Source organism: Sinohyriopsis cumingii, chromosome 7 (genome assembly GCF_028554795.1).
Source record: "Sinohyriopsis cumingii isolate HCF-2022 chromosome 7, ASM2855479v2, whole genome shotgun sequence".
In the NCBI taxonomy this organism is placed as follows: domain Eukaryota; kingdom Metazoa; phylum Mollusca; class Bivalvia; order Unionida; family Unionidae; genus Sinohyriopsis; species Sinohyriopsis cumingii.
In genome coordinates, this window is record NC_142967.1 from 118,204,049 (window position 1) to 118,224,328 (window position 20,280).

Here is a 20,280-nt window from a genome sequence, read left to right on the forward strand (position 1 = left end):
AGCGTCGGCAAAACCACAAGAGGAGAGTCTACTTGAGGAATCATTATCAAACGAGGAGGTCTTCAAATCATCTTCTGGATCAAAAGTTGGTAACCTCGGATCAGTATCGAAATTTGCATGAGGATACAACGCTGATGTTCGATTCTCTGTCGGTCACATCCACGGTAGTTATGATCTCCCGTCGTACGAAATCGCGTTGATCTCATCCGAAGTATGGAACAGTTTCTTTAACATCCCCGCGAACAGAAATCAGTTTTCGCAGGTGACATCTTCGCCATCGATTCAACAAAAAACGATCACGATTACCTCATGTGGATACAACATCACGGACATCGCTACGGAAATCTCCAGTCTGATCACCGCCAAAGGAGACGTCTCTGCCAATATCAAAATTGATCCCAACTGCTCTCACTCTCTGGTAATTAGCTCGTGCGATTTGATATTCTTAACTCGATCAGATCTGTCCTGGGTTTTAGAGTTGGTGCCACTTTCACGCAAAACGGCGTGTACGAAAGAGACCGTCCCGTCAACATCACCTATATAAACAGTCTTCTCATCAACTACTCGATCTCCCAGGCATCATTGTCGTCGGTCGGTACCGCCTGCAACGTGATTTAGTCCATGTCGACTAATCTTCTCACATGCTCATTCATGTAAATTCGTCCTAATCCTTTCATTGACTTTCTCATCCTGAACACGTAAGCGATCCCGAGAAACACCATGTGGCTCACCTATCAGTCCTGAAATGCCGACGATAATAACCAGGAAAGAAGTACCAATTACCTATACGTACGTAGCAAAGTCTCTTTACGACGCAAAGCCTTATAAAAGAATGTTTGCAGATAAAATAAGAATCGATGAGACAGACCCTCACTAGTGCAACGACGTAAAATCGTGGGTGAGTTTTTTCCATGCTGTTTTCTTCGGTACAATTAGCCCTTCCAGGCATTGCCACCAAAGCCGCACTGACTTTGCCTCAAGGCAGCCGAAGCGGGAGCCACCAGAGTAGCCTCTGCCATTGTAACGGTTGTGGGACAAAAATAGTCAGGAAAATCATGCCAGTGACACAGTCGTCAGCACTTCAGTTGCTCCGTCTTCGTGGTTTTCTTCATAGCTATCCCATATGTCCTGGCAGGTCAATCAGGCTGTTCAGAAAATGGTTGGGGTCTCCCCAGCGATAGATCCGAAAATGTTAGCAGGACCCAAAGAGAAAGGTCAACTTTGTGCAACAAAGTAAAATGCAACCCTGTCTTGTGCCATCATGTCCGATTATGGATTAAAAAGATTATCGTAACAAAAATATATATCATGCCCATTAATAGCTCCAAGTATTCGAAGTTTACTCCCGATTATCTTCGACTCAACTATGACACTCCAGTGGATTACTCGACGATCGAATATCGAGTAGCAGGACACGAAAATTAACAATCTCAATACGAGCACGCATCGACAAATAGAGACGTGTGACGAAAATGTGTACCTGCATTCCCGCGAGGCATTTCTGGAATACCGTGAAAATAGTGCGAGTGGATAATAGTAACACTCACCTTGCTGGATCGCTGATCACGCTCCAGAACAACGTATGGTCGTTATTCAAGTCGGCACAATACCAAATGAACAACGAGACCGTGGAAGAAATCAATTTCTATTTACTTCAAACAAGCATGGTCATGAAGCTGATCATGTTCAGCGATGACTACATGCGAACGTGCTCTACCAACATGTAGTGGTTCAGGGATACAGCGGCGGAAGATGTTATGAACAACGAATTTTCTGCCAATGCAGACCTGTTTCCCGTGACAAATGTGGTGCATGCTGCTGATGTGACTAGACCCAATTTTAGAGCCAATTTTGCTTTTTCAAGTACTGCTACCGAAAACGTCGGATGTTCTCGGCGCGCTTTCGCCGAGAGTGGCTAGCAAATTTGCATGATGACCCATCTGAGCAGCATAGTTGGTGTGTGCAGGGATACCCGCACGGTGCTCAGAGAAGTCATGCACACACGGGTCCTAGAAAGAGATTCCACCGCAAGTACCTTCACAAAGCATCAGCAGTAGCCACGGATGGACAATTCAACATGACGTGGTTGTTGCTGTTGATGCAAAAGATCACATCCTCAACGTTTCACATGCTCAAACTGGAATCAACGTTAGCCAGGTTCACCAAGATAATCTCCTTCAAACAACACGGCATCTACATGCAGAAGTTTATCGCTGCTCATGTCAACACGTCGTTGAGAGTCGCCACTAATCCAGGCAGCGAACTTCCCTGACACGTCTTCGTGGCATTTCGGTTTGTTACACAGCGAGATAGCCCACTTCAAAACAAACACATCTTTAAACATCTCAATCTCTTTCGCATTCACGTCCGCATCAACTCCAGGCAATGTCCTAAGCGAGATCTCGAATGCAACTCGCTTGCACATGATGTTGCTGAAATTCTTGCAAAACTAGAAAGACGTATTTACTGGCACGGAGATCTCGTTGGACAATTTCGATAACTTGCATCCCATATTTCACTTCCATGTCTCCAAATATTTTAAACGTCTCAAAGATTCCCCTGGCGACACCATAATCCGATGAAATATTTACGCTCCAGTTAGCGATTACGTCTGCTACGTGCTGCTGACTTCAGATTGATTCATGACTCTTGATGTACTCAATGGAAAAATGAATATCCTTGTATCGACAAGACATGTCAAGATGAAAGGCATACAAGAGTATACGCGATGGTGGATACATTGCCACTGCGATCGTTTCTTTCGTCAAGACCATGGTTCCTAAGTTATTTGCTTTGGTCCTTGTACCGTTAGGAAACCCTGCAGCGACGGAAGCCATCGCTGGAGTTACTCAAAGGGGCTGTGATGGGCAACGAAATGTATGGCAGCCGAGTGTATGGAAAATTTAGGACGGCAAAAGAAGGCCATCGTGACCTCACACAGCGGTTATGCCAATCGCAAACCAGCTACATAACATAACCCCAAAATAATAGCAGTTTATTACATCATGTAATCGTATATTCCAGTCGATGTCACGCTGTTACAGCAACATAAAAAAGGTATCGCTGTGGCAGCTACGCATAAAAATTCATCAGGTTGAAGGCGCTGCCACTCTCAAGATCGGATATACTCATGCTGACACACTGACAAGGCACCTCGGTGGCCAAATTTAGGGCTGCTCGGAAAGGCATCGTTCTAAATTTGTCAGTATTGCAGATGTCTAAACAAGGAGGATTCCTCGGACCTTTGTTTGCAGGGATTGATAGATCCTTACTGCCAGGATTGCTCGGCGGTGTAAAAGGACTGCAGCTTCCTGAAGCCATGCGTGCAAAGGGAATTTACAGTAAATGCATGCGAAAAAACTGTACAGGAAGCTGCACAGACAAATTCTCGTGGGAGCCGAGGATGTTAATGCCTTCATCGGTAAACTTTGCAGACTTGGTGGAGGAAGGACGTTGCCCGGGCATAAATACACCTCGCCGTGGAATCCACTGAAACATTTGGATAAAAATGACCGGCCGCTGCCCGGTCTGGATCCCTACAACGGCATTGATGCCATCGCGATACAACTTGATCTCTTTTACCGTGATCGTCCCGGTGACAAAGCGGGATGCGATCGAGTCATGCTGGGGTACTTAAAAGAACTCAAGCCTAAATATTTCAGAAAACATGTGGACCAATCTCTCGTGCGTTGCATTACTGGCAAGAAACATAAGTTGGGCATGGTATTCCAGCCATGAAATCGTCGGCAGATGAACTGCGTACACCCGGACGCAAACATTTCCACGACGCAACAGTCATCGCAGTCGCGCGACGATATATGGTCGGCAGATCTTTTCGACATTAGAGATTACAGCTCGCAAAATGATCCTCTCCACTATCTCATGACGGTTATAGACGTTTTCACCAAATACTCATGGGACTTGCCTCTCCATAGCAAAAAAGAAAAGTCAGTCGTGGATGCAATGGATGCCATTATCGGTCAACGTAAGCCTCTTAAACGTTGGGTAGATCATGAAAGTGAATCTTATTATTGATCTGAAAAACACGCAAAGCCGTCTTAAAGTATCTGTCGTCTAGCGGTTTTGCCTATCTCTCAAAAATTGCTTGCGGAAGAGATTCAACAGCGATAACTCTTACCGGTACCTGTTTTTTTAAAATTATAACTAGACATTGTTAATCAGTACAATCACATACAGCATCTCAGCATTCAAATGCCACACACGGAAACTTCCTCACAACCGCAACAGGTTACAGAGGCATTACTTTTGACATCCAAATTCAAGGTGGGGAACCACTTCAGAATGAGCAGACATAAAAGAAAAGAACAAAAAAAAAGACACGTTCGAAAAAGGATACGCCTTAACTGGACCGAAGAAGTCTTCATCGTCGATACCGTCCAAAAGACTATTCCAGTCACATACACACTCAAAGGCTACTCAAGAGAACCCATCCAAGGGACGTTACAAAAACCAATCAGGTCGTCTTCAGAGTCGAAAAATTAATCCTACCAAGGGTCGAAAATTGATCAAGTGGTTTGTTGATGCTGTTTGATGATGCTGAACGATTCAACTTGTGGATCTCTACAGCCTTTTTGACTAGTGTACATCAGACAATGCCTACGAAATAATCATTTCATACGACTCACCTAGGTTCTTTCCAGAGACATACTTTTACATTAGGAGGCATGCTCGTGAAAACCCATCTTTTCAAAGAATTTCATAAACACATTTTATGAATGTCGCACGACGCACCAACTGAACTCGAGTCACGCTGTTCAGCCAATAATAAAACTCATCTCGCTAAGACTTTGACAAATGAAATCGCTTCAGCTTATTTTTTATGCAGTACTGCTGATTGCTACACAAGACGCTGATGACTAAGCATCACCCACTCCTCGCTCTCCTCTTCTTCACGCTCCTCAAATAGATCATCTCAGGCACATAAATCAGATCCTTATTCGCATATGCTATCAACTCCTTCGCATGCTATAACATTTCACTTAATTCAGGCACAGGACAGAAACTCCATAAATCAGCTAATAGAAAGAAATGGGGGACACTCTTTTACTACACAGTGATACAAAGTGAACCAGAAACTCCATAACTCAGTAGTAGATAGAAACTCACTCATTCGTTCATCACACAGTAGTAAAAGTGAGCCAGAACCCCTTTGGTATCTACACTTCCGTATGAAACGGGGTAGATTATTTGGGACTCCGTGTGAGACAGGTCAGATTATTTCGTTAAATGACTCCATATGAAACAGGATAAACTATCTGGTAAATGGACTCGATATAAAACTGGTTAGATTATTTGGGCACTTCATTTAAGCTGTTTGTGCACTTGATTGGAAGATGAATAACATTATAGTAACATGGTCATTAACATCACGATTTCGAAACATCATCCAGTATATTGCGATGCCGTCCGTCCCGCTCTGGGTCTGTCTGTTCGTCCCTCTCTCTGTCCGTAACAAATTCTCTGTAGAAACCATAGGAGGGAATTTCACCAAATTCGGTACATAGATTAACATATTTGTTAAGGTTTGCGAGAGGGGGTAGTAGTTTGGGACCCTTCCTGTGGACTGGTGCAAATGATCAAGTATAAAAGATTGCAGTTTCGGTATTTTTTGCCTGAATCTTTAACATGGATTCTTACGAGGAGGACACATTTAACGAGTCAGCTGATAAATACCCATAGGTCATGATCCATATAGAATGGAGCATCTTTAGTAGGTTGCTGTGTCAGTGTCGTAAATATGTAACAAAAAACCTGGCGTTTTACTGTGGTCAACGATACATTTAGCTTTAGTATTACCACAGTCAGAAATAACTGCAAGTCAATGTTGGTATTTGAGAAAGCGTTAGTTCCCCGTAGGAAAGTGGCTCTTACTGGGATTTTTCCGCTTTTTTCTTTCATGATTTATAATGGCTCCCATGCATAGCCTATCGTGTGCTGAAAAAAAAGCGTTATACCCACAACAACAACAATGACAACCAACTGCAAAAAGAGACTATCATTGTCTCTCGCGTCTTAAACATCAATGCAGGGTAGTAGAAAACTGTACAGAAACTTCAGTTACAGAGACATATTTAAATAGTTTCCTACCAAACGTCATAGTTTTACGACTCTTTAGTCGTAAACCATATAACAGAAAAGAGCTAAAACCAACAAGTTTTGCAAAATTCAAGAAATAATTTATTTCCCAATAATAAAAAATGATGAAAACTTAAAATTTGTTTTGACAGTATTGAGAATTAAATCCCAAATAGTTTTCAAAGTTCTATCACAAGTCAAAAAAAAAATGGCCATACCGAATAAATCCCAATTTCGAAAGTGCTGATGTACCAACAACCTGGAATATGGTGATTTGTTACCATTTTTGATGTATCAGAATGATATAATCCAAAATGTCCTTGAATGAATTCACAATAATTCTAATTTAGTCCGTAATTATTATTGAGCACTTTGCAATTGAGCTAATAATTCAAATGAATCGTTCCAATCAAATATTAACTGAAATACAACTTCAATTGATTCCAGTAAGACTAATGCTAACTATGGAATGAGTAATTCTGAAGTAAATAACACTTATATAAATAGCTAAGACACTATAAAGGAGCCAGGATGAGGGTCAGTTTCCTCTTTAAATTAATAAACAACTTACATCTAGATCTAGAATATTATTGATTTCTTTTTAAAAAACTAGACCTAAAACTCAACATCTGTACATTTGTTTTCCTACAAGTAATACTGATCTTAAAATATATTCTAAAGTCACAAACAAGAATTATCTATGTAATATATTTTTTTTTAAAACAATCTTATGTTCAATCACACAATGCAAATTAAAAATACATACCGTATAATCATGTTCAGAATCCAACATGTAGCACAGTTTAAATATGCATAGCAATATATGCAGCCATAGAAAGAAGACGCCTCCTATACATTCTTATCCTTGGGTGGGATGTATTAGTCCAGCGAAGTGTGAGGGTTTGGTGGGTTAGAGTAGCTTCCGACTCTTCAGTGAATGGTGTGGGTATCTGCAATAATGATTTTGCAGTGGCATAACCTAATTGTACTTAGACCGCCAATATCTTTTCCAGATTTTGATCTAGATGGCAGTTTCAATGAAGATTGTTCGTTATGCCAGGGTAAGGAATATCTGTACGCTGCTTACACACATACTATTTTATATTACAAGTTTGAATGATAATTAATAAGACCTTTTTAAGCGGACAAGCATTACACTATGTAACACAATTTTTGTTCCTAGGCAGTATTTGTTATTTCGTAATTGCTTTTGTCTACAAAAGTGTAGAAAATGGCTATTATTCCCGCAAACCTTACTTTTGTGACCAGGACAGTGATATTTTGAAATTTACCTATTTCCAATGAGAAAACGGGCGAATTTGTGTCGTTTCGTTTATATGAAGACAGAAAAAACAACATATGAATAACACTTAACACGTATTTATACTAAAGTAATACAAAACTTACCACAAAAGACTTAGAAGTGAGTAGTTTTTCGAGATTTACTATTATACTGTAAATCACTTTCACGAATCAGTCCACAAAGGTAGTCTCCCATCACGTTCTCGTTATATTGTTCTTGGTAGCGGCGTTCAGGGTCCAGTATATCCTGGTGGAAGCACTCGCCTTGCTCCTCCGAGTACGCTGCCATGTTCGCCTTGAATTTATTAAGATGAGCATCAAGGATATGGACTTTGATGGACATCATGCAGCACATTGTTCCGTAGTTTTTCACCGGAGTCACAACCAGCTCCACATAGTTTTCGGCTTTGTGAAGCCCAGAACCACTGAGACAAAGCTGTTCCAAGCCGCTTTCTCCTTACTAGTAATCTTCTTGGGGGCATTCATTGCACTCCAGGATCTTCTTTATCTGTGGTCCGACGAAGACACCGACTTTGATCTTCGCCTCAGACAGCTTAGAAAAGAAGTCTTAAAGGCACTTGAAGTCTGCCGACATTTTATCTAGAGCTCCGACAAATTGTTTCTTAAGACCTCATTTGATGTGCAGTGGTGGAAGCATCACCTTCCGGAGGTTCACCAGTGGCTCCCACATGACGTTGTTTCTCCCCACAGAGAACTCGGTCCGCTGTGGCCAGTGCATCCTGTGGTAGTTCGCTTTGGTGTCCCTGCTGCCCCAAAGGCAAAGATAGCAGGAAAACGTGGTAGAGCCGCCTTGAAGACTCATCAGGAATGCCACCATTTTGAAGTCTCGGATGCCCCCCCCCCCCCCCAGCTGTACACATCATACTTGCAGGCGTCCAGCGGGGTCTTGATACTGTTGTAATCCTCTGAGGTGCACCGAGTAAGCCATGGAATAGACGGGTACTTGTTCCCATCATGGAGTAGCACGGCTTTGAGGCTAATGGATGAGCTGTCAATGAAGAGGTGCCACTCATTCTGGTTACAGGCGATTCCAATTGCCTTGAACAGACTTATCACATTGTAGCAGAGGCAGAATCCATCTTGACGGGTGAATAAACCATAAAAGTTTGGTGACGCTTACTCTGATCTTCGACTTGCACACGTTCATCCAAGAAGTTCTACGTCCTGAGCCTTGACGTCAAAAGCTCGGCATTGGTCATGGTGAGACCAGGATCTCTGATCAAGTCTTTGGGGTCTTTTTGGTTTGGGGTAGTATGGGTTTCTCTCCCCAGCTCCACCTCTGAAATTGTCATCTGGATTTACGTCTTCCTCTCTCTCTCTAACTTGCTGCTCTCTTCTAAAGACGGTTACTCTCTCTCCGGAGGAGTGGGAACGGGGAACTCAGGACAGTGTGGCACCGGGGCGATGGATGAAGAAAGGTCCAGATACGTGATATCAGGTGCATTTTTGCTAGTCCGACGTTTGGAAGTGTCCACCATGCAGATGTAGCAGTTGCTTGAGTGGTCATGGGTTTCCGCCAAATTTTTAAGATAGCGAACTTCATGGTTCTATTTTCCCCTCTGTACCATCCTATAAAAATACATTTATTTCACCCATGACTAATGTGTAAGAGATTCTCGCAACATTTGACATATATATTTGTTCAATAATATTGAAAATTGTAATACATGTTAAAATTAAGTCGTTTACAATTTTAAAAAATTTAAAAATTTTGTAACATAAAATTGCGAGCAACACTTGTTCATCTTACCTTCCAGAGTTTCTTTTTGAAGTGCTTGCAGGTGGAATGAGGTGCCCAGGGTTTGTCTTTATCCCCGACACGAATGCCAAACTATGCCTTGTAGGCCTCGCAAATCTTAGCAGATGCTTCCACGGAGTACGTTTTTGTTCTTGTCTTGTTAAATTGGCCGCAGACATAGCAAATTGTGTCTGCCGGATGCTTGTAGCCTCTTGATGCCATCTTAGAAAAATGCAGATATGTATCCACCTAGGCAGCTGCAACTAACTGAACTGGTGGGCTTAAGCCCCATGTATTTATACTAATATTTATATTTCTGGAAACTTCACGGAAGTGTTAGAAGTTTCTCCAAATTTAATCAGCACTGAACTTATCTGGAATGTTCTGGAAAATAGGTAAATTTCAAAATACCACTGTCCTGGTCACAAAAGCAAAGTTTGTGGTGAATAATAGCCATTTTCAATGCTTTTGAGGCATTAGCAATTATGAAATAACACTTACTACCCAGGAACAAAAAAAGTTTTTTTTTTACCCGGTGTTATTTATCAAAATGACGAAGTGTGCGATTATTTAACACTAATTGTATTAGGAGTGTGTCCTTCTTTGCTTATGCATGGGACAACATGCAATTAAAGCTGCATTGCCTTGTAACAAATGGCAAATGAAGATAATTATATAATTCTGTGACAATCGTAAAGAGGAATGATGAAAAAATGTTTTGCAAAATTACACTTAAAAGCGTAGAAACAAAAACAAGTGATGAATCCGAAGGGACTCTTCCGATTCGGGCAGTCATATTGGCTTACTAATAAAGAAGTGTGATTTACAGCGCGTTGCTCATTACGATGCGTATCATGATGTTTACAAACTAACAAAATAGTCAGTAGACATAGAAATCGGAACATCCTCTGTATTTTCTGTCAAGTCGTGAAAGAAGCCTCATATGTAATTCGTCGTCATTAAGAATCATATTCTGAAATAATTTCGTTCACTTGGGACAATATGGCGGCGGAAGGAGAAAAAGACACCATAAGGACATTCTGGGTCTGTAGTATTCTAACATGTGTTGCACTGTCCCAGAGGCGAATCGCCAAATTAACCAATTTGATGTGTATTCCACCAGCATTCGGACTTTACTCGGGTCTTTCCGCCAATTATCCGAAATATGCATCGGATATAAATCGGAACATTGGCCTTTGAGTCAAGTCGAGAAAGAGACCTCGACTGTAATTCGTCGCCACTGAAAACTATACTCAAACATCGTTTGTTCACACGCACAATTTGGCAGCGGAAGTCGATAAAATCGTAAATGGAACATTATCAGCATTTTCTGTTGCAGAATCTGTGATGCATTTCACCTGAAGCTAATCACCAAACCCATGGAATTTATGTGTATTCCGACATTTACACTGAGATAATTTCTCGTCTTGACAGAATTGGCAGCGCGATGTTCCGAGTGATCGGAAATTATACAGAACCTGCTGTTGCATCATTGTTCATTAGGCCACTCATCGATTGAGATGATTCCTCCTTGGTCGAAACTTTCAAAAGTGTCATTTTTTACGAGTTTGCTAGATACATTTCTTTAACTCATATTGTGCGAATAATTTCAGAAAAGTATTATGATGTTTTCAGTACGTACCATTTTTCTTCGTGTTACTGCATTTGACTGGGTTATTCACCTTTTCCTTGAGATAAACCCTCTTGTATGCTGTATCACTCCAAAGAATTTACTTCGCTGAATACATTGTGATCATTCTGATCATATCCATTTTCCTTTTCCGTCTAGTCAAAGAAAAACCTTGGGAGAAGTTCATTGCCACCAAAACTATTTATTCAAAGAGTCTTCACAAAATGCCAACTGTGCATTGGGGTAGTACAGCATAAGTTTTCTTCTGAATGCTGCATAACCTGTCACTAATCAGACTTTACTCGATTTTTTGGTAGGTCTCAATTTGATCATTACATGGCGAATTTATTATAAATAGAACAGTTTCGATATGTTCCAAGTGAGGGCAGATGAACTCTAATCAGGCACCTCTTATTAACCCTTTCGTTAACAAAGTACGTACTGAGCACGTTTTATCGACATCCTTTTATCAGTAACAAACGTGTATGCTGGACCCGAAACCTATTTTACATTCAGTTACGTAACTGAACCACTTGAAGTAAAAAAATGATTATATATAACTGTACGTTAAAAATTTTAAAAACCGCTACGTGACGGAATATAAACAATATTAGTTTTAGCCGAAACACTAGGGGTTCCCCCAAAACAAAATAGCCTGAAATATGCGTTTTTGTGATGATGCTATGTTCTTAAGCATGTTTTTCTTTGGAACAAAGTGAATACTATCTACGGCTTTGGAAAGACAAAGGACAGATCATTATGATTTTATAATAATTATAGGTAACCGAAGTGGAGAGGAACCTTATTATGTTCTTCTATGTGGTACCAGTCGGAACACGAATAATACAAGACCGTTTTGCGGGTCGTCAACCCTATCCACAACCCAAATCAACACTGCTTCTCTGACGACGAATGGAGTAACACAAATCAACAGTGTTTCTCAGATGGAGCCAACACAAAGTACTGTGCCTTCATCTACGGTTTCTAATCCGGGAGATGGACCATGTGATTGCAGCGTTCCGTGTGCTTGGGCGTGGAATACAACAATGTCTTTAGAAGAGATCAAACAGGAAGTGGCTCAATTGAAGAAGAAACTAGCTGTCAATAAGGATGCGCTTGCATCAACGGTAAAAAGAATAATAGTACTTTTATTTTAATAATAACTAATAAGAATAACGAGATACTGAAATAAACATGAATAAAGCAATCTATCCTGTTTCCACCCGTACACTCTTGACTATGAATGAAGTAAATTTGCGCACGAGTTAGAGAGTTATAATTAATTCCCTATCGGGAATCGAAAACAGTTCAAAGAGCTAAGGCACCAATATAACATAATTCTCAAAGATTATTTATTTTTATTTTCGCAAACATAGCTTATTTATTCATATTCTAATCTATCTATCTATCTATCTATCTATCTATCTATCTATCTATCTATCTATCTACCTACCTACCTACCTGTCTGTCTGTCTGTCTGTCTATCTATCTATCTATCTATCTATCTATCTATCTATCTATCTATCTATCTATCTATCTATCTATCTGCCTCTATACAGTGGCAATGAGACGAAACACTGTTATGTTACTGCAGTTTTCGGAATAAATGTTTTGAGACGCTGAGGTATTCATGTCCCAGTCTCCACCCCCCCTTCTTTCTCTCTCTGTGAGAATTATGCATTCCATATATGATAAGAGTTAGTTATGATGTCGACAGTACTTTCATCAATTTATTTGACCATGTCAAGAAATGTGTAGTGCATTTTTTAAAATATGAAATTAACGAAAAAAAATTGTATTTACTTAAATCACTCATTTACGTCACACTGTTATATTAATTCATATAAACAAAACTGATAACCGTATTGTGGAAGACCGAACAAAATCAAATTTAGGTTCCACTGTAAGAAATAACAGATAGGCTTGATGTTAATGAGCAATTTATGTTCATGCACAGCAATAATAATAATAATAATAATGACAACCACTGATCTATAACGGCTTTGTTGAGATGCAGGTAAAGAATCACTGGGTATAAGATTATTTTTCTAGTAAAAGGTCATAATATTCTCGTCCTGGAGATCTTTTTGCATGTAAATACGCACCTGTTTATAATATAGACTCTGATTAGCAACACAATTATGAAAGTATACTTTTATTATTTTTTTTTTAAAACTTTTCCTTAAGGTCAGGGATAAAATAAAATATAAAATGTAGAAGACTTTCAAGAGCACAATACAATAAAATACCAAAATAATAAATACACGAGAATTAACTATTTTAAATATGCTTAAATAACACAACTCTTTACACTTGTTTGAAAGAATTGCATAATTCCAACAATATAGGTTTAATATATTTCTGCGCCATATTATTATATTTTTCTAAACAAGAATAAAATGAAACACATTATAGTATTTGAAGAAGTATTGATTCATTTTGTATACATTATACTAATATGCTAATTACATCCTATTTCAATAACTTCATTGCAAGAGGATGTTGTAAATGTACAATTTGCAAATAGATTTCTATGAGAACGATACAATTCATTTTTCATTTTATACACATCTAGTTAATGCTTTATATCAAGCAGAATTTGGTAAAGAACTTAAACAATAATTTAGATGCGGAATGTAGTAATCAGCATGTTGAGAGAATCAAAAACTCCCTCTTCAGCCTCAATGTAGTAATCAGCATGTTGAGGGAATCAAAAACTCCCTCTTCAGCCTCAATGTAGTAATCAGCATGTTGAGGAAATCAAAAACTCTCTCTTCAGCCTCAATGTAGTAATCAGCATGTTGAGGGAATCAAAAACTCCCTCTTCAGCCTCAAACCGCCTGATCAAAGCCCAATATAACCCAACTAAAGTGAATTGAATTCATTTTACAATGCTGAACATCGTTAAAATTTTGAACTACAAGCTAATATCAAATAATTATCGTATGTTCTTAAAATGCAGTTAAAAATTGTAGAGAATTTCATGCCGTATTTACCATTTCTAATTGTACTGTGAATATGCAGAAGGTAGCCTTGTTGATTCAGAGTATACCTTGTATTATAAGCTTTCCTTTTGTAGCCCTAGAACGTGCCGACAATATTGCATATGCATTTCTTACGTAACTGGTTAATTAAAGTTCCCAAATCTTGCATGTCCAACATACTTTTTCACATATGTATTACATACCCGTTTTTATAATATGCTAATTTTTGTCTCCGTTAACGTTATATTGTCAGACTCATGCACTTTTTACGACACTGAACACCTTCATATTGCATGCACGTGGAAAACACGTGTGCGAAAAGATAGTTCATTGTATTAGGAACTACTTTGTAAAGTAACCATATACACTCGTATAAGTAGACGCTAATACGAGCCCTTCCAAATTTCAGTCTTACACAACATTTAGAAATCAAGTTTTTGATAGGATTTATCAGAAATACTTATCTCCTCCTACGTGTACCTGTTGCAAGAAGAATAGACACATTATTTCTGATTGCTTCAAATTAAAACTTAAGCCACAGAATCAAGGCAAACCTGTTCCAAATGCTCTTATTTCTAAGAGGTTAAGGTCATGGTCATATATTGAAAGCAATACATTTGTTGGGTTTAATAAATCCCAATCTAATTTTATTATGGAGAATTATAAACCATTCATCTCGAAGGATTCTCTATCACTCATGGGTGATTCGGCCTTTCCTATCCCTATTACATTTTTAAGGTACACGGGAGCTTCTGAGAATCTTTTATTGTCAGGTACTTTGCCTTTTTCTGAGAATTCTTCTTCTAATGAGAGTGTTCTTATTCAGGGAGTAGAGTGCGGCTTTGTTAATGTTTCTCTCCATTGTGTAAATTTACCCATTGAAGGTATTCTTTTATTAATAGGCAATGAGTTAGCGAAATATAATGATGTGGTTAATCCAACTGTTTTTGATAACCTTGTTTGGATCAGAAAGTCGATCCTATTGAAAAAGATTCCCTAAGTTATACCCAGATTGTGCAGTTACTAGAGCTATGACAATGAAAGTTCTTGAGAATGATGTTGATCTGCAAAGTATTCCTGTAGCTGACACATGTATTGGTCAAGCTTTTGTTGAGGTCAGTTTCACTCATTGTTTGGATTAATAAAAGGGTATTGATGGTATTGATCACAGTGATCATCTTTTAACTACTCATTCTCTTTATTCTAATCGGTGTGACAAATGACAATCACTTGTCGTCGAACAGGTTAAATATTCTGAGATCTCCTGTTTGTTTCAAAGGGCTATTAACGAAACTGAAGCTACATAAATACCTGTTTGTTATTTCATTACCTATGGGAATATTATGAGAAACTGGAGACCTCACGAGATATCTGCTGGTGACGAGTGGTCAGTGAACCATCAAATTTTAGTTCCAAAATCGTACAGACTGGTAATTCTTAGTACGGCCCATGAAACTCTTTTGGCTGGTCTTTTAGGGATTAATAAGACTTATCACAAGATATTGTATCACTTCTTTTAGGCAAATAATAAAAGTGATGTTTGTAAATGCTGAAGATCTTGTCACACTTTTCAAATGGTAGGTGTTACGAAATACCTGATATGGCTTGCTTAGACCACCATAAATTCCAGTATTTGACGTGTTGTGCGCGCCATAGTATCTTGTAAATATACTTTTTCTTTGCATCGCGTGACGCCTTCATTGCTTGCGCGGCACGTGCGTAATACATGTTAACGCGCGCGACTATATATTGTTACTTAGGGATCTTATCTGACACAGACATTAGAGGGAAGCTCTTTATGTGTTTAGCTGTCGGGGCGGGATCGCCATTATGTCTTAGTTTGAGCCAACGAGTTGGCTAACTAGGTGCGCATAACTAGGTGTGGATAACTAGGTGTGGATAACTAGGCGTGGATTACTAGTTGTGGATAACTAGGTATGAGTGTCTAGGTGTGGATAACTGTGTGCGGACTGACTAGGTGTAGCCAGAGGCTGCAGCAATAGCGATGAAAGACCGCCAGGAAAGTGCCAACGTATATGTGCATGAAAAGTCTGGATGGTTGAAGTGACCGAGCCGGGAAGCGGGTCAAAGGGCATATGAAATGTCAAGTAAACATTGGACGTACATATAAGAATTTCATTATAGTGTTTGACTATAAGAATTTCATTATAGTGTTTGACTATAAGAATTTCATTATAGTGTTTGACTATAAGAAGGTCATAGTGTTTGACTAAGAGAAATGTCATTAATGTGTTTGACTATAAGAATTTCTTTATAGTGTTTGACTATATGACGGTCATAGTGTTTGACTAAGAGAATTTCATTATAGTGTTTGACTATAAGAATGCCATTAGTGTTTGACTATATAGGGAAAGGTTGGCATATTGGTTGACCACAGAGACAAAAAGCATGGTAGTGTTTAATTATCTGAGACGACTTTATAATTATTGAACATTTCAAAAAATTATATCTGTTCTTCATCATAGTTTTCCATCGGATCCATATTATGTACCTTTGTATTTATTTTGATGTCATGTTACTTCATCATTAGTGTGAGAGAATACTACATCTTTTTATTGTCACTCGCATATGTGTTTTTTATTTCTTAAATACCAATTCAGTCTCAAAGGGAGTTAGCTCGATTACGTTACAGTAGGAAAACCCAATTAGAAGATACCTAAGACTCATCTGCAACCTACTCCTGCATTTGACGAACCATTTAGCAGACTAATGGTGGATTGTGACGGTCACTTATCTAAGACCAAGTCGGGTAACCAATACTTGCTGACCATAATGTGTGCACCAAGAAGATTCCAAGAGGCAATTCGTTTGAGGAATATTGAAACTAAAACAATAGTAAAAGCTTTGATAAAAAAAATGTTATACTAAATTTGGCATTCTCAAGTCTGTCACTTGAAATTGTAAATTCCACACCTGTGAAACAACACCCGTATAGGATGAACTCTCTCAGACAGGAATGTTTCAAAAAAGAAATTCCGTATTTGCTGCAGAATGATTTTATAGGCCGAGTAAAATTAACTGGAGTTCACCATGCATACTTGTTCTGAAGAAAAGATATGTTCCGCGTGTTCACTGATTATAGAAAGGTGAACAGTGTGACTAAATCAGATTTATTACCATTACCAAGATACGATGACTGCATTGATAAAATTGGAAATGCAAAGTATGTCACCAAATGTGACCTTCTAAAAGGATTTTGGCAAATTCCACTGATGGAAAGGGCAAAAGAAATATCGACATTCGTGACTCCTTTATCAATACAAAGAGATTCCGTTTGCAATATGTCAATTTACCTAGGAATCTAACGTGTTCAGTAAATCTGATGCTTAAACGGGGAAATATCTGCAACGTAGATGTAGACGTATAACAGAAAGCGGCAGCTGCTTTGATTATGATGTGAAATTGAAAAATAACATCGTGCTGTGCTATCGCTGAGACGTTTTCATGATGGGGGCACCTTGAGGGAAGTGTATGTTGTTTACATCTACATTCTTGAGAATTTTTCAAGCAGAAAATAAAGAAAAGACAACCGAACAATATAGCTCAGAATTTTCTTGTCAAATTTAGCCAAAGGAGTAATTAATATTTTAGCCCGCATGTTAGAAAATGACAGAATCTTCGTTTTCTAAAAGTATATGTGCTTCAGTTATCACCTCTATGTTCAATATATTAATAATATATTAAATGAAAACATAACATTACAAATCTTGAAATAAATGTAAATAAAACAATTCTCTGTATGAAATGTAATGTATGAAATTACTGTTAGTCCGTGAAATTTGCCCTGAAATTTGCTTGGAAACTGTATATATTCAGTAAGTAGGGTGTAGGAAAAAATGCCATTTACCGGTCTAAAATATATGTTCCATTTGAGTAGCAAGGAAAAAATCCATTTGCCTTTGACTGCAGTTTTAATCTCTTGATATGTCCCTTAGAATACTTTTACAAATTTAAAGCCAAAGAGTAAATAACTACATCTTCAATGCAGACAGACCGATAACGCAGCTGCAAAGTAGGTCTAGTCCTGCTTACATACATAGGTTTTTTCAGAGGGTTTTATATTATCTTTAATTAAACGCCAAATGCCTAATTAAGTTTTCTAAAATTATTTATTAGAAGGTTGAAAAAATTTGTGAATAGAATGAGGATATGTAATAATTAATTTTTCTCAAAGTACACATTTAAAATATGGAAATGAATATGTAAAGTAAAGGTGCATATGTGACAAATACTAAGTCACACATGTGCTTTGCTGGTAGTCGAGGGAAAGAACTCTTTTGATTCGGTTTGGAACATACGACTCGGTCTGACGACTGCGATATTCGTACACCTTATCAAACTCGATTATGGCGCCCACTCTAAACAAAACACATATGTCGTTTTGTCACTGTCTGGAAAAATTATATGTTGTTAAAACATTAAAGTAATGATCTGCGTCATTCTTCTCACGTGAAATATGACAGTCGTTGCCGAGGTGTTAATAATTTTGGAGTCACAGCTAATTTACCAGTATAATAAATAAGCAGTCTGTGATTTAAAAACAGTTTGTAACAAACATTTTCGTCTATTTGCTTTTTCAGTATCACATTTTATGCTGTTTTAATCTTTCCAACCTTTCGTTAATCTCCAATCTATATTTTCAGTTTACTTACACCATGGTGACATTTAGCGCTATACAAGTGTCGAACTTTATAGGTTTTCTACTGAAGCGATGTAGTTCTTCTATATTGTCAGGGAAGATTTCAGTATCTTCTGCATACATAATGAAGAATAAGTTTGGAAAATAAAACAAATCGTCAAGTAAGCACTTGCCATACAATAATTAACTTGTAAAGTTTTTAACGAACAATGCAAAAAGAGAAGCCTACATAGTTCATCCTTGCAAGGGTCTAATATTAGCTACACAATCTTCCGAAAATTCAAAAGCAAATTTTACACTAGTTTAATATTTCTGGCTATTTTATTTATTACACCAAGTACCCCTTCCCCCGTCCCCTGTTTTGTTAATTTAGACCAATCCAATAATCTATCAACTTTGTAAAATGCTTTTGTGCTTATTCTGTGAAACATCAATTCAAACCTTTCATATCATTCAGCTAGTGTGTAAATGAGGTATATGATGTAAAGATTGCACGACGATCATTCATCGTTGTGAAGCATGTTGTACGAGGACAATTAGTGCGCAGTACGCATTGTGATTGGTCCACAGATATCACATGGGTGCTGTTCGATGGTGGCTAGCTGATGTTTTGAAAACTAATTATTAATGTAAATAAGTAACTTTTAGAGGGAACTGAAAAATAAGGCAGCTCATGAAGTATCAGAATTTGTCATTGCGAGTAATACACTAAGCAAGGTTATATTCAACTGCATTTAGCATGTTGCAAAATCGAATAGTAAACACTCTAGTCTTAATTTTACATTTATTTCAGATTCGCTCAAAGATCAGCATGAAGGACTTTCGCCCATCTGCCACTAGTTTGGGCGTTCTTGGGATCGCACTCTTGACCTTGACCATTGGGGGGATTGTCATGCTCGACATCACCTCTCTCGTGCGTGACTTCAGGATGCTATGCGAGAACTTATATGACATGTGGCATTACTAGAGTTTTGAGATTACTTCTATTCAAGCACCCGTTAATATGTCTGCGTTTGCGTTTATATGTGTGTGTGTGTGTGTGTGTGTGTGTGTGTGTGTGTGTGTGTGTGTAATGATAATACACTGAGTCTAAGTGTTCAAGCCACCTGTAAAGAGTACTGCATATTACCAATGAACGAGTATCATCCATGCTTCAACCTGTTCATTAAATGAACAAGTATCCCTCATGCTTAAACCTGTCCATTAAATAATTCTAGTGTCACCCATGCTTAAATTCGTACATTAAATAAACTAGTATCACCCTTGTTTAAACCTGTTCATTATATAAAATAATATCACCCTTGCTTAAACCTGTCCATTATATGAATTAGTATCACCCATGCTTAAATCTGTCTATTAATGAATCTTGTATCACCTATACTTAAACCTGTCCAATATATGAAATAGTATCACCCATACTTAAACCTGTCCATTATATGAACTAGTATCACCCATGTTTAGACCTGTCTATTAATGAATCTTGTATCACCTATACTTAAACCTGTCCAATATATGAAATAGTATCACCCATACTTAAACCTGTCCATTATATGAACTAGTATCACCCATGTTTAGACCTGTCTATTAATGAATCTTGTATCACCTATACTTAAACCTGTCCAATATATGAAATAATATCACCCATGCTTAAACCTGTCCATTATATGAACTAGTATCACCCATGTTTAAACCTGTCTATTAATGAATCTAGTATCACCCATGCGTAAACCTGTCCATTATATGAACTAGTATCACCCATGTTTAAACCTGTCCATTATATGAACTAGTATCACCCATGTTTAAACCTGTCCATTATATGAACTAGTATCACCCATGCTTAAACTTGTCC

The 20,280-nt window shown here is 38.2% G+C and overlaps 1 protein-coding gene across 1 annotated transcript in view; it reads left to right on the forward strand.

Moving 5' to 3' along the window:
- The window catches only part of LOC149796007 (uncharacterized), an 82,072-nt gene extending 62,164 nt beyond the window's left edge, over window positions 1–19,908 (forward strand). Inside the window, exons 9-11 of the mRNA XM_089963910.1 lie at window positions 7,110–7,157; window positions 11,568–11,914; window positions 19,225–19,908. Of these exons, the coding sequence (XP_089820036.1) occupies window positions 7,110–7,157; window positions 11,568–11,914; window positions 19,225–19,398 (569 nt within the window). The 3' untranslated portion in view covers window positions 19,399–19,908. The remainder of the gene's footprint in view (window positions 1–7,109; window positions 7,158–11,567; window positions 11,915–19,224) is intronic.
- The last annotated feature ends 372 nt before the right edge of the window (window positions 19,909–20,280 follow it).